A 15649-nucleotide genomic window follows, 5' to 3' on the forward strand; every position below is an offset into this window, starting at 1 on the left:
CATTATATACCTGTGCTATTTGTCAAACAAGAAAGGCCGGGCAGCTATAGCATAGGTCTCTTGTGTACGTTGTATCCACTTACATGTGCACAATACTCTTATAGTAAGTCGACGAACGTCGAAGAGTAGTACTGGTAGTATAGGATCTTACCTGTAGCTTGAGGCTGTACGTCATATCCGGAAAAGGGTCCGGACAGCACCCGTAGAAGACGAGGTTCCGGGATGCCGGCATGCCCAGCACGTCCCACTCCACGTTAGGGATGTAGTCCTGCAGGTCGCCCTCCTCCGACTCAGCCACGACCTCCAGCTGCTTACTGCAATTAAGAAATAAACGTTATCTTTTGCTTTTAGACGCACGATTTATTAATGAAGAAGTGGTAACGTTCGTCGTACGATCACAGGCGGCGTAGAATTCTCAAGCAGGCTATGGCAGAACATCCCGCCGACAAGCCTGGATTTGTGTGACTCTTGAATTGGAATATGATACAAGATGTAAAAGCATGATTTAAGAGATAACAAAACATATAAAACGTCAAAACAATTTCGTGATATCATTGTGCGATCTGTTAACTCTCAAATGTGTTAAATCTACAGCCTCTAGTAAAAATGGGGTATAAGCAATACGCGGTCTATTGTCATAATTCTTTACAATTATTATTACTTTAAAGATAACTATTATAAAGTACACCATCCCACACAGGGAACCGTTTGATATATATGAATCTTCACGCGACGCTCATGTGGGATTCAGGAACATGATGAAGTATTCCCCTGCTCTTACACACAGTCTTCATTTCATACATGTTTAACGTTTATAGACGCCCCGTCGTCAGAAATAACTTTGATTTCATTTGATAATCTCGTTACGTGCGGTGGTAATTCCACAATTAGATGAACATTGAGCATTGTGGGCTCAACGCGATTTCTAACACAATGGGATATCATATCAGGATTCGGTAAACAAGGTTTGTATCAAAGTTGTGACGCATGACGGCATGTAGATCGTTTTATGAATTATTTTAAGCGTGAATCTGTCTTTGAAGTCAGAACTGATTACTATTAATCGCTCACTTAACATTTGAATGGAGTCATTTTAAAGCGATATATCAATATCGGAAACATTTATGAAACTCTTCCAGAGGCAAACAAAATCGTACTACAGAATTTATGTCCTCGAACAACGATCAGTCTTGCGTAAGCCCTTCGAAAGATTTACTACTGTACTCAGACATATATAGGGCATATGAAGCATTAGGGGAAGGTCATATCAGTTTATTAAAACATAAATCAGATGAAACAATACTGAGGGTGTGTGTGATTGTGGTGCTGCTGTGCTGAGTCAGTGAATCGTGGATGCTGATTTACACAAGGGCGTGTGGTCGCGCCGGGCCCGGGGGACTGGCGTGTCATCTGCGCTGAAGGACGTATTTATTACACCGCTTCTGGAATACACATAATCTCCAAGCAGATCTAATGGTGGCAAAGACCAATCCAACTGGCAAAAGAAAGGGAGCTTTCATAGCCACCCAAGAAAACTCATTTTGCCAGTTGGATACGGTCTTTGCCACCGTTAGATTTGCTTGGAAATTAGAATACACATACAGACAGATCCACCACTAAGGCTAAGAATACAAACACATGTAGACTAGGACGGAATCTTCCAATGACAAAATATGTAACCGAGATAATATAAGGGAAAACTATGTGAAAAAGAGTTTGGATACAGTTCCCGCCAGACTGCCTAAAAGAAGACCAGTGTAAAATTTAACCACTTAATCGATACAAACGTCTGGTTTGTTCTGGCTCAGCAAATGCCGTCTACGTCTGTATTTGAGTTTATCTATCATTAGGCAGTCAAGTGGCCTGTTTTAAAAGTTCATGTACATGTAATTGCTACTGTGATATTAGGGATTAAGCTAATCCGATCTATTTCCTGATGACCTCAGGCTGAATTTTATACAGCTTTATACAAATCAAATCAAATGTTGACGAAGAAAACTTCAAACTAAATTAAGAGGCAGGCAAACCGTAAGGCCATGTTGATTTGATAATATGGATGACATCCTCCCGGAACCCCAAAATTGATGCGAGCGTGCGAATAAAAATCCAAAGTTTAGCAAAAAAAGTTGCCTTAATTATGAAATCTATGTGGTCAGGAAGGTTGCACAAATGGATGTACACACAGAGATATACCGAAATATAGCTTTTTCTTCTTTCTTTGACTTTGACTTTGGCATTGATTTTGGTATTCTACAACATGAGTATAATTTTTCAATATCTTTTTCAAAACTTACGGCATATATTTGACCATTTTGCAGCTGCTTTGCATGATTTACAGTATGGTGGAAAACTTGTTATTATTGGAATTGGATGAAAATTGATGTGCGCGCGGATGTCATCCATATGATCAAATCAACACTGCCTAATGTATGTTTTATGTTTTATTAGATATTCCAGTAACGTATTTATAAAGTTTCTTAGAACAGATAATGGACGTGCGCAAGGTTATATATTAAGTTCAGTGATTGCCCCGCATATTGTTCCCTTCAGTTATTTTTGGATAAGCCGATAAGACATAAATGAGCTGCATAACCTGAAATGAGTACACTCGCGTTCATCGCAATCTGGGTCAGAGCAGTAGGTGTCACCTTAACCTGGTGATCCAATATAAATGCAAATCACTGGATACTGAATCCACAGAACATCACAAAAGCTACCTCGTTGTCTATTGATGATATGCATTACTTAAACACCGTAACTGTATAAACGGGTGCGGAACTATATTTGGAGGGGTCCTGTGAATAATTACATGCAACAGACAGGATAGGGGACGCGCCGACCTTTGTATCATTGCCGTTTTAGCGCGATAAAGCAGCCCCCTCTCAGTGGACCCGCGACGTGTTGGCGACCACGCTGCGTCCTAGATTGAATTTGAGTTAGCCTTGACTTTACAATGGGAAAACCATGCAAAACGTACAAGTATGACTAAAAAGACAACAAGAGTCCGTAGGACACAATTCTCCGTGAAGTATTTATAGTATGTACAAGTATTGACCCACACAAATTGCATCTCTGCTCAGTCCAAGTAGTGTTTTAGAGCAAGTAAAGAAAAAGTGTTTGTTTATCTTTTTCTTTCAATACAGGAGTGGTCAACCTGCTGAAAAGTATGTTTTTACAGCATGGCACAGATGGGATCTAGAAATTCCGGGAAAAGTCACAAAGTTAGATCTAGATGGCCCCTTTTCAATTATCAACGAACCATTCAGCCTTACAACTAAGATGTATCAGAAATCACAAATATGCAGTAAATCCTCTTTCCACAATTTATTGCAGGCCAGCCTGATCTATAGCTATCAAGCTATTTGCAATAAAAAAGGCTAATTTATATTATCGTAACATTTCACGAAGGTCAAAGGTCACCGGATCTAACCACCCGGAAGTGACACTGGCGCGCGCACTTTTCTAAGAGATATTTCTCACCAATCTTTCATCCCCTGTGTTAACATTGTCACAGCCTCCATATTATAAACTACAAGTGTGGTAAGTTTGAAGGTCCAGAGATTTGCCATTTTCACACTGTGCGTAAAAATACATCGTCCGTCCCGTGCGCACATACTGTATGCGAGTTGCGAGGGACACGGCATACTTAATACACAGACTGGAGCACACTCGGCACATGTTCGCAGCTAAAACTCACAATTTCCGTTGCCGCATTGGTATGTAACTTGGTATATCGTTTCCTAGGTTGCGTGTGGTGATGCACGTTGTCTATTTTTCAATGTAACAGTGACTATACGATCACAGCAAGTAAGGAAGATTTATACCCCGTATCTGCCTGAAGTATTCCAGTCATGCATAACGGATTATAACATGGTCCCTATGGCAGGGCAGTGGGACATAGCATTAGTTATAGGGGTGCAATTACGATATTGGATTGACGTTTAAAGTAGTTATGGTGTAACAAAGCTATTGTGCATCCCCACGCCGAACCAGGCACACTATATGCCAAGTTACACACCGATACGACGACGGGATCGTGAGTTAAAGCTGCGAACGCGCAAGCAAAAGCAATCCCAATACCCCAGAAGGAGGTCACACCTCCTTCCCGGAGTAACAAATCACACAAAGCGTATTCAAATCATTTTTTTGTCGATGAAATTCGTTTAGCGTGGTGTCAAATTGCTCGGTCGCAGCGAGGTCGCCATCGCGTCGCGGTTCCAGTGAGACGGGGGCAGGTTGCACATCATCCACTAGAAGGCGATCTCGGTGCGATCTCGCTGCGACCTAAATTGAATTCGTATGACTCTTGACTCTTCATAATTGGAATATCATGCAAATTTAAAAGTATGACTGAAAAGATAACAAAACACATGAAGCGTAATGACTTATTCTAATCTATTAAATTCATTGAACGCTCTGTGAAATCAAGGAGGTTATACAACATCCTTGGTCAAATCGCTCGGTCAAAGCGAGGTCGCCTCCCTAGTGGAATGGGGGCATTAGCTAGCATGCATAACTTCAAACGGCGAGTTAGCGCAACCAGCGCGAAAGTAACTGTAGGCCTCATTCTGCGTAGATGTGAGTCTAGTGGTTGTCTTTGATATGCTTACGAAAAATCCTGATATTTCATACTCGATGAGTTTGGTCGGCGTCTACCCAGTGAACTCTTATGCCATTCAACGTTACGTGGTTTGACTCGCTTTAAAAGTTTATAGCGTACAACACGCACTTAAAGCGTCTAAAACATGAGCGTCAAATTGGTGCGGTTTATTCTAGTGGTTTGCTCTCTTTGGGCCGGAATGTCTGACGTATCTTGTGTGACCATTTCGTACATGTTGAATCCACTAGCTTTCACAAGACATGCCAAACGCGTCTCTCTGTAAAGCCCCTGTCACACGTGCACATTGTCCTATCCAAGCACAATCGGACTTTCCCAACTTTGATTTTTCAAAATATAGTCGGCTGGCTCAGACAAGCTGGAAGCCTCACTGACCAACTCCCTACCACAGATCTTGCCCACAACTGATTCCCAGCCCTGGTCTGGAGAAGGTCAGACGGCCATGCATGGTGAGCTATGTATGACAGGGGCTTAATGTTACGTCTACACAGCTAGACTTAGATTATCAAACTTTCTACCCGTTATATGCCCCCAGGAACAGAATAAAGCATTGGGAAAATCGGCATGTCGTTGTTGCCATGAACTAACTAACTTATGAATCTTTTGACCTTTTCATGCAGAGCCAGAGTCTATCCCTCTACTTCTACACTCCTGGCTGTCCTATCGAACTTTCCGCTCGTCGCACGACCCATGAAGCTGAATAAAACATTGGGCAATTACCGATAAGTTCTGCACTCCAGTAAAAGTGCATGGTCAATGTGTGGTCACCGGCTGCTAACAATCAAACCCGTGCCGGTCGTTTGAGCTCTTCACTTCTATTCGTAAAATTGGAATATACAATGCAGTGTAATAATGAGGTATCGAATGGCCGAGTGACTAGGCTAGAGAACACGAGATCGATAGGTCATGAGTTCGATTCCTGGTTTTCCTGGCCGGACGTTTTGTCCTTGGGAAATTCACTTGATACAACTTTCCCCAGTCCTTCCAAGGGTACAATGGGTACCTAATTTCGGTTGGGGAGGTAAACGGCGGGGATAGGACAGGAATGGGATCCATAAATATCGTGCCTAGACACAGTGAATAACAACCCACGGCCTCTGACGGCCTCAAACAGGCTATGTGTCTACCTATATCTTTACCATTTTAAGTGTGATAACACTGTCAGCAATGCTATCATAGCAGTTAGTTGTCCTAATGAATACAGCACGCCTCCAGTTGTTAGAAGCGTCACCCGGACGTGCGTCATACCTAGCTGAGTTAGATTATAGACATCATTTGATGCTGACATGTTTTATTAGCGGGCATCTAAAGTAATATGGCTCGTAAACCGTGAAATATAGCTGGTTTCTCCGTTCCTCATGGGGTTTGATATGATTCCAAGTTTGGTATTGTTCCAAAAAGCTTGTACAAGTTTCAATATTTTCAATTCCGAAAATATGACTCGGAACCATTGAAATAGCTGGGTTTTGGTATGGTTGATTCCAAAATACCTGTACAACAAGCTGCCAGGGGGACCAGACTTTTCCAGCCGCATTTTCCTTACATCACAAGCTAACGTTACCTGCCACAAAACAATCAGGCCCATAGCATGTCCTTGACAAAATATATAAATACCGGTCAGTAGCAATACCAAGGGCACATACCAGTTGGGCCAAAATCGACCTTGACCTTCGTCTTCCTAACACCTACAAACATTACAAATATCATCATAATTCATCCAGAGGTTCTTAAGTTATGCTGGCAAATATCCGGAGACACACACACGGATAGATAGACACAAACTATATACCTCCATTTTTCATGGAGGTAATGAAAAGTGTAGGTAATTCAGAAAAGAGGAGCTCGGAATTCCTCGGGAGTATTGTTATCACCAAATGCGTATTTCCATAAAGCTTTTGACTCCTATGCGTCACTGCATTCATTCTTGAAGGTTTCTGATAAACCAAATTAAGAATAAATCTCGACGGACCACATGCTTCATCCTTCGCCCAAGTGCACAGATGTGGCTTTAATCAACTTGGCTTTAACTTCTTGGTACCTTCGGAAAAATATGATCATAAGACTCGTTCGTACAATTGATGTATACGTTATGATAGGCGTGCGTTGAGACCTCAGAGACTACGAGGCTGGTTACGTCGGTATTAGCAGGCGGAAAGTCGCCCACGCAATGCGTCAGAGGGCTAACCAAGCATCGACGGCTCTTCATTGCCCACGGCTCCTATCAAGTGGTGGTAACACAGCCCTAGTGAAAGGATTAAAGTTTACACCCTGTGTGGAACTTTCACAACCGGTAAGCTTTTCACGTCGCTCAATCTGAGAGGCTGCTGATCCTCATATCGGCGGGTGTTTGGGTCACGCTGACCTCATGATTTTCGTTTTTACACAGCTTGGACTTGGATAATCCAATGTACTTTACAATGCATTACCTGAAAGGCTATTGTGTAAAGAGCATTTCAACAACCACTATAATACACCTTATCTATCTGCACACCTTGTTTGTCTTGAAAGTCACCACCTCTAGACGAGGCGTGCGTCGTAATGCCTTTTCTTTTCGCCACGTTACGTGAAATGCGCAGATCCTATTATCTCCTCACTATAGTAAAACCCTGTCTGCGTTTGTGTTCCAGTAAAGCACCTTTAGTGGTCCGTGTTATCACCCAGGGAAACTTTGGAGGTGTGGATAACGGTATTTGGAGAGAAAGGCGCCGTGCGTGAGCAGTAGTTGATGGGTCGTCTTTACTTGGGGACAGTTTCATAATTCACATTTTCTGGTTGCTACCGGGTGGGGAGTCCTGTCTGAGTGCAGCACATGCATATCTCAAACAAAACACGAAGATCTCATACCTCCGTAAAATATTTAGGGCTTTTCTATATTTTTTGGATGAAATGTAACACATCCATGTCCATTTCACACATTATAAGCTCCACTTTCGGGCACACGGTCGAATTTCTGACTTTGGGCCATGTGCCATCATTCACTAATTGTCAGCCTGCCCAAGAAATTTTAGGACAGCTCAACATTTGCATCCGGCCAGTCTCCGAAGGGCGTTTACACCGAAGGGCGGTTATACCAGCTTTAAAGATACAGATACAGAAGCTGGTGTGTTAGGCCGAAGGGTGGTTATACCAGCCATATACATGTAGATACAGATACAGACAGAGTACGTACATGGTGTATGTCCAGGAGCCGAACGTGACGCGACAGTTCTGGTAGTCGAACGGGAAGTACGACACGTCCACCTCGCAGGAGCTCTTGGTGATGGCCGGGGAGTCCCAGTAGATGTCCCCCGTGTGGCTCAGGACCACGTTCGTCTCCATACGGCTCGTGAACTGGTCATCAGCGCTGGAGAACAACGCAGCGGCAGTTTAGATAACTCACAAAATGCCATACGTATATATACGAAATAAGCAACTTTGTCACTGAAAAAGAGTGGAGGGGAGCACTTGTCAAATCAAATCAAATCAAATCAAATCAAATCAAATGAATAGATAGCGTGATACTAAGAAAACGTAGCAGTTGCAATATTTGAAACTTTGGAATGCATTGGAAAGAAAGAGCGTAGCTCTTTTTCAGAAACCTAAATGGTCTGTTGTTTACAGTTCTTAAAGCCGGATGTGTGCCAGGCTTATATTCCACGTCGGCGCATCACTCAAGATTGCTTTTCTCCCCGCCTAGTTTGACACCGAAAGACAATAATCCAAAGACCCAACGCGTTTAAGACAGCTTAATAGCTGCCTGTCTCAGCCCACCAAGCTTGTCTGGGTCATGAGTGCAAACTTACAGATCATGATCAAGTGAATACCACAGGCTTACTGGAGACTTATACGGTGTCGATGACCCGCAAGTAAATCTTCCTTGAGATTGGCTGTTAGGTTGATTGACGTATGTAGCATGAATTGTTTGTCTCTTCTGGTGGATGTATGCAAGGGAACAGCTAGTATTAACAACTTTAATCTGAGAAACACCCAGGAGACTTGAGAGCATGGTAGTGTGCCCCAAGATAAACAGAGCCCTATGGAGAATGCAGCCAGATGTCAAAACAATTGCATACCATGGAATATGAAATCGTTAACGTGAGACATGTGCATGATCAACATAGCCTGAGTACCAGCCTCCGTAGCGACCGCTGGTTCAATTCTTGTCGCTTGCTAACCATGGATTAGCAAACGACAAGAATTGAGCCAGCATTCACTACGCAGGCTGGTACTCAGGCTATGGTCTACTAACTCTGCGACAAAAAAACGACGGGCTATCAGTAGTCGGCAAAAGTACCCTCTAGCTGATTTACCGGCAGTGCGTTGAAATATGCAAAAAAAATGAGGAAAGTGTGGTACAAATTTACAATATTGCCCGCCTATGTCAACGGTGAGGTCAGCCGGAAATGAAGCTAGGTGGGAAGATGATTACCAGTGAAGAATCAAGCGATGCATCAAGCATGGGTGCATCTGAAATCAGTTCTCAGAGTAATCGTCGCGTTACTCACATTTTACGAGGAGCTCCTCGGGACTGCCTGAGGTTCTGTCCTCTTAAGTGGCAAACGGGAAACAGGAAAGAAAGTATCAGAATATCGGAATCATTTCTGCGTCTTTCCGTTGTGAGGAAGGTAAGGTGTATGAGACCGTGGATTATAGGTGGCTGAGTGACGTTAGTACTAAGAACCTGCCACGCAAACGTCGCACTTCCTGACATTTTGCTGTTTAACTTTGTGAATGAAAACGATGTCATATGCCCATGCATTCTGGCACTGGGAAAAGGGCTAATCCTGTGTATACGATCATTTGCCCAGAACTGACGTAAAGCCGTGGTAAGTTCGGGTGTTAAAGAACTTAAAAGAACCCACCAAACGTTTCAATAAGAAAAGGGGGAGTTAGGGTTTAGGTTAGTGTGTGCTTGGCTAAACGCGAGCCGTACGTGGTGCAGCCAGGCCAGTTACTCCAGGAGAAACGTGATGCGCGTGCGGATGCCATCTATATAATCAAATCAACATGGCCTTACGGGAAGCAATGAAAACTGACAGATGCGCACTTTCCAACTTCAGGCTTCGACCCACAATCATGCCTGATCTACGGCTTTTGTCAACGTGACGAATTGCACCCCACGTCTTTGGTTTTCCGCCGGAAAAGGAATGAACACGATTGCTCTAAGATTAGGGCACAGGAAAGGTTTGTCTGCACCTCTACATGCGTCAGAGTCGTACGTTTTCTACCGTCCTGCCTTTGTTTTCTACTGAAGTGATAGATTTCTGAGCCACGACCTTCAGCAGTACGAATGATAACGTGGGTGTAAGTCTTGTTTTCACTGGCCTCAGATGGTATTCTTCAGGCCAACTTTTCACTAGACGAAGAACGCTGAGCTACCCTACAGCAACCAACACTGGATTTGTGTAACCCTTGAGTTTATGATTTGAATATGATGCGTGATGTAAAAAGTATGATTAATTCAAAACACTTAATATATGAAATGGGCAGCCATCACGACTCGAGACCGGAGAAACTAGGACTTGACACAAGCAAATAAGTAAGCCATCTATGAAATAAATCAAGCGACCTGTCAATTACCGGTCATTCAAGCCCCCCTGTCACTGGATCCGCGGCACGTTGGCGGCGTCGCTGCGTCCTAAACTGGATTTGTGTTACACATGACTTTATAATGGAAATATCATTCAAAACGTACAAGCATCACCAAAAAGACTACAAAACACACAAAGATTAAAAAGATTATTTTTTTGTCGATGAAATTTGTTGAGTGCTTTGTCAATTCGACAGGCCGCCGCGACGCTGCCAGCGTGCCGCGGTTCCAGTGAGAGGGGGGCTTAAGCGGTCGCACAGCGGTCACAGACCCTGGTGGAAAGGGGTGACTAACCGCCGTCTCTCTCAGCCTGCTAGCCAGACTGATGGAGTGTCGATTAGCTGTAGGTGAAAAGGCCGAATCAAAGGTTTGTTTGTTCTCCTGTTGCCTTGATAAAAGACTAGCGTCCTCCGCACTGACGTCTCATCTCTTTCCACCTCTTGTCAAGTCATGGAGGAAAAGGGCAGCCGAAACCCGCGAAGAATAGCCTGAGATTGGAGTCTGTTCTGCTGCAGTCGACGTGATTACGGGATTTGCGCGAGTGCGTCAAGGGACAAGCACGAACGGGCATTCACCCTAAAGTTTCCCTGGAATTGGTTTGCCATTTAAAGTTTTGCAAGTTTTGTTCCACCATATATATAGCATGTATAAGATTATGGTGAGCAAACGTAGGAAGATGAAACAGTATAAAATATCATAACTGTTTAATAGGAAGAACCACCGGATCGTGATAGACCACCTGATCTACGCGTACAATCCCGTCGTATTCGTTCTCATACCCGTAAAAGTTGACGTTTATTTCTCATTCTGCAATAACACTTACCTACGAATGATAAAGTACTACTGACTATTTCTTTCCTTTGCAACGTTGTATGGTAAATAATCTTATAGACACAGGTTGGTAGGCAAGTTCATACTATGCCAGTATTGCATTGTACAGCTTTTATGAGTATTTCGGATCGACCCTTAGAAACTCACAGGGGGACATGGTACGGCTCATACACTTGATAGAGATAAAATATCTGTGATGCTTCATTTCATGCCAAAATTAAGGCATCAGAAATGTGTAGTTGAAAGTCAGTGAACCGTGTGTGTAGTTGGCCCGAACCTGATACATGTAAGTGAGACAATGCGCCAGAGAAAGGTCATAGGTTTGCATGGCTTGAGTTCACCATTATAGTTATTACATTGATGGCACACACATGCAAGTCATTTCTGAACAAGTCCCGAGGCGTGTTGCCTGTAAGCCTGTGGTATTCGGTTGACCTTTAACGGCTACGCGAGGGAGCTCCAAGTATTTTCTTTTTATGTCGTATTGCTTAGAATTTTGTGGCATCCCGTACTCATGTTTTTCGTAGGTGACTAACGAATGGATAAACAAAATACTAAAAACGTATTGAGAACGCCTTTATCATCATTAGTTTCTAAACTGTGAAACTGTGTAAGAGCAATGATTATAAAACGGAACAGCTTTATACTTTTCATTATTGGAAAGGGTCTGAATATAATAGGCAGAAAGTTTGTAGAATGTGAGCATAATGCAGAACGAAGTGATAATAACATAGGGTAAGAACTATATGTAATAAAATCAACAAGACAAAAAGTTAGGAACACGTTACAGTATTACACCGTGAACTGAGACAACACAGAACCATGCGACTTAACCAGAACCAATACTTGAGAATAACGACTCTTCCTAACGTACTTGTTGTACAGCACGATGTCAGGTTTCCAGACGTGAGTTGAAGGGATCCTCAGTTCAGCCAAACCGTCGTACTCAGCAGGGTTCCACTTCAGACTGCAGTCGTTCCAACGCTGTGATTAGTACAATAATGAAATTACTATAATTATAGAAATAGTAGCGACACTTATAACACAAAATCTATCATTTGATAGATACAACAACTTGATATTTCTTTCTTAATGTAGCAAAGACCCAACTAGTTAAGTACGAAGAAACGATTTTGAGGATTTAGTCATGGAGGGATGCAGTTAGTTACATCTTATCGGATTCGTTTACTTTGATAAGAAGTAAGGGACGAAGATGATGAATAAGTGAGTGAGTATGTAAGTAATATAGAGCAAAGGAATTTATCTTTATGCCGGGATTTCGTAGAGCAAACTACAAACGCCACGGCGTCAATTTTGTAATTATTCTATGCATATATAATCTTCTTAGTTCAAATGTTCGAATTGATACAAATCTAGCATCATCAAATCTAATTTGGAAATGAAATTACGAGCCAGGGATAAACATTGCACATTTACAGGGACGAGCGAACCTGAATATAAAGTAGTTGCACTACTTACCATTCTGAGCCACACGTACGCCGTTAGGATCTGATTCCGCTCGTCCTGAAGTTAGAACAGAGAACAGCTACATTACCTTATCTTGTCTGTACAGACAGACATATCAACTGACCAGTTCTCTTTAGGTAAGGCTCTTGAGGACAACGTTAATGTAACGATGCTTTTATCGCAATGTTCACCTAGCTATTCAAAAGGGATTAAACTCACACCAGTGGCATTGTTTTATGTTATGTGGTCTTAACAATCTGACAAAGCACGTTCGTGGTGTTTCTTACATCGTAGAGACAATCCACACGTTGACAGTGTACACCAGTTATGCTAGGGTCACATTTCGCGACAGAGGCCCGGCCGGGCTATTTTCGGAAACAAAAAAATTAAGTGCATATCAATATATATGCACAAGCTATGCTGTTAGATAATTTTTGGTACGTTTTGTGTTTTTATTTGTCTTTTTCAAAAATCATACTTTTCATTCCCAAAGACTGCCCGGCCGAGCCCCGGATTGGAAATATGACCCTAGCATTACCAGCTTCCTGTACTGATGATAGCCATGATACTAATACATGTTTTTGATATGATATCAACCTCTTCCCATCTCGGCAACAACAGCATCATGCGTTGATAGATAAGGTCACCAGCAAATGAATAAGAATATTCTTTGTACACAACCAAGTGTTTTATCAAACCGACGTTTCGGCGAACATCTACCACCTTCCTCATGGCAAGTCTGACTGGTTCACTTAGTACTGCAACTATAGGTGTCGCTGCTTACAGATGAGGTCCTAAAAGTAAAGTATCAAAATACATACTGGAATAGTCAATGTGGTATAAAAGCTGTAAGCAGCACCTTAGCTGCAGTGCAAAATGAACCAGTCAGAATTGCCCCGAGGAAGGTGATAGATGGTCACTGAGACGTCTGTTGAATAAAGCGAGTGACTGATGGAACTATCTACGGATGTCCCCGGGACAGTGTATTAGACCTGCTCACCATGTCTATGATCTGTGACAAGGCGATGCCGAACTTGACCTGGATGGGGTTGGACAGGTTCATGGAGGGGCGCACCGCCACGCTGTGGTTCTGTAGAAGATTCTGTATAAGCTTGTACGCGTACGTCACGTTAGCTCCCTCGGCTACTGTAAAAACAGAAATATTCAAATGTTTTTGTTTTTTTTACTCTTTCTTTTTACCTCGTTTTAAAAATTTATTCAATATCACAAGCATTACGTATATAAGAAATAAATGGTACACATGTGTTACAACAAAACTGAAGCATAAAACCAGGAAACAGTGGTCTATAATCTATAATCACGAGAATGAGAAGCTCTATCAATGTTTATAAACTTTAAGAAATAACCAAAGAGTCGAAAGGACAATTTAAATGTCTCTAACGGTACCGATGAGTACGATGTAGCGTACAGCAGGGGGATACAGCAAGAAGAATATTTCACTTCCACACAGAGGGTTGTTTTTGGTCCCTAACTACTTCTTTTTGGCAAATCTGTGGTATGTATTTTTGTTGGTATAATTGTGACGAGGATATTGCCATGATGTTGTTGTCTGTATGTTAGCGTTTGTCTTATTCTTTTTCTATGCCAAAGAATCATAGATTGAGTTTTCTTATATTCTACTTTCCTTTTTTTATTAATTGACCGTCGGCTATCTGCTAGCCTACGTGACACAAATATGCGCTGTTCATGATGTTACGCCTGATTAAGGGGACGCCATGAAAGATTGGTCGGCCCTTGGAGTTGGCCTCCTTCAAAATAGCACAATCAGTCAAGTTGACAAGGAGTTTCTGGCAACAGGCTAGAGGCAAGAAGAACTAGTTCCCCTTGATTGCTCTTGCTCCTCGCCCGACTTGCACATGAAGGCAACATTTCAATCAAGCTGCTTCCCCGCCGCCGTCATCTAAAAAAAAATTCTGGCAACTTGACTGCGCTGCAGCATGACTTGAGTTGTAGTCTAATATTTCGCCGTAATCTAGCCTATCGGCAATGGCACAAGGTCAAGGCGTCTATTACACCTAACAGCTAAGCAAGACGCGCCAAGTGCCGATCGGGATGATTTGCAGAATTAGCTCACAGAGTTCAGTCTAGGATCGATCCTGATCTTCCAGGCAGATTCCAGATGAATTGATATTGCGGTCTCTCTGTACGAAGGTAAGTTAAGATTGAGGACAATCTGGTGTGCTACGCCGATAAAAGTTTATCATATTGCAGACGGCTGATGTGGCCGCCTCTGCTGTTTTGTATCTATGGACTACCTCATGAAAACACCGACAATTAATATCGTTATGTATGTTCTACTTCTGAACTAGCTATGAAGAAATCATACATCTCCATGTGCACGCGCACATAATGTCCTCGTTTGCACTACATACCCGTAATATATAGGAAAAAGCTGTGTACGGTGAAACAACCATGCAACACCATCACAACACAGAAGTGGCCATAAATAAAAAGCTTATACAGTGCTGGCAAGGGCATTTTGGGCCTACATTTTGGTCCCATTTTTCCTGAAGTGCCATATTCCTCTTCTCGTTTTCTGGTTGTCTGAGAACAGATGTTGTCCCATAAGTCCACAGTTGACCATAAGGGCAACGACTCAAGCAGCTCAATGGCCTATATAACTCCAGCCTGGTACTTTCCTAACACAGCGTCCCTGTGGACAACCTGCTCCGAATAAATCATTTATTTTACGGGGCCGTTGACTTCAAACGTATAAAAAGGCACGCTCACTCTATCATTTGACATCTTACAGGCTATGGGCAGAACATGTTCTAGTGCTCTCTAGACTCTAGTGTCTCTAGACAATTCTTCCAGGTTCAAAATCTACTTAGTAACACAAATTGGAATCGCCGTTGGTCATTAGCGTCAAGGTTTGTCTGCAAAGATATAAAATAGCGAATGGTGTTGTAATGTAAGGGATGAGCAGTAGAATACGTCCATAGCCCACATCATAACATCAACGTTAATACTCCAAACCAAGTGTGGCACCATGCACTCCAAACAACTTTGAATATCGCCTTCTTTCAGATAGTGCGCCTCCCTCCATACCTAACCCACTTTACTGTGGATGAATAGTTTTACGGTTAGTAAATAATGTATATCTGTAGTTGTAAAGTTCCGTGCTAATGTAGTCGATATCTTTC

The 15649-nt window shown here is 42.5% G+C and overlaps 1 protein-coding gene across 2 annotated transcripts in view; it reads right to left on the reverse strand.

Moving 5' to 3' along the window:
* LOC136436253 (neuronal acetylcholine receptor subunit alpha-10-like) overlaps positions 1-15649 on the reverse strand; it is a 30262-nt gene that overhangs the window by 5056 nt on the left and 9557 nt on the right. The window contains exons 2-7 of one of the 2 annotated variants that reach the window (XM_066430060.1): positions 13486-13631; positions 12498-12542; positions 11893-12002; positions 9103-9144; positions 7788-7961; positions 152-314 (exon numbers count right to left, since the gene is read on the reverse strand). In XM_066430060.1, the coding sequence (XP_066286157.1) occupies positions 152-314; positions 7788-7961; positions 9103-9144; positions 11893-12002; positions 12498-12542; positions 13486-13631 (680 nt within the window). The remainder of the gene's footprint in view (positions 1-151; positions 315-7787; positions 7962-9102; positions 9145-11892; positions 12003-12497; positions 12543-13485; positions 13632-15649) is intronic. The other variant, XM_066430061.1, reaches the window with a different exon arrangement.

Source organism: Branchiostoma lanceolatum, chromosome 6 (genome assembly GCF_035083965.1).
Source record: "Branchiostoma lanceolatum isolate klBraLanc5 chromosome 6, klBraLanc5.hap2, whole genome shotgun sequence".
Classification (NCBI taxonomy): Eukaryota; Metazoa; Chordata; class Leptocardii; order Amphioxiformes; family Branchiostomatidae; genus Branchiostoma; species Branchiostoma lanceolatum.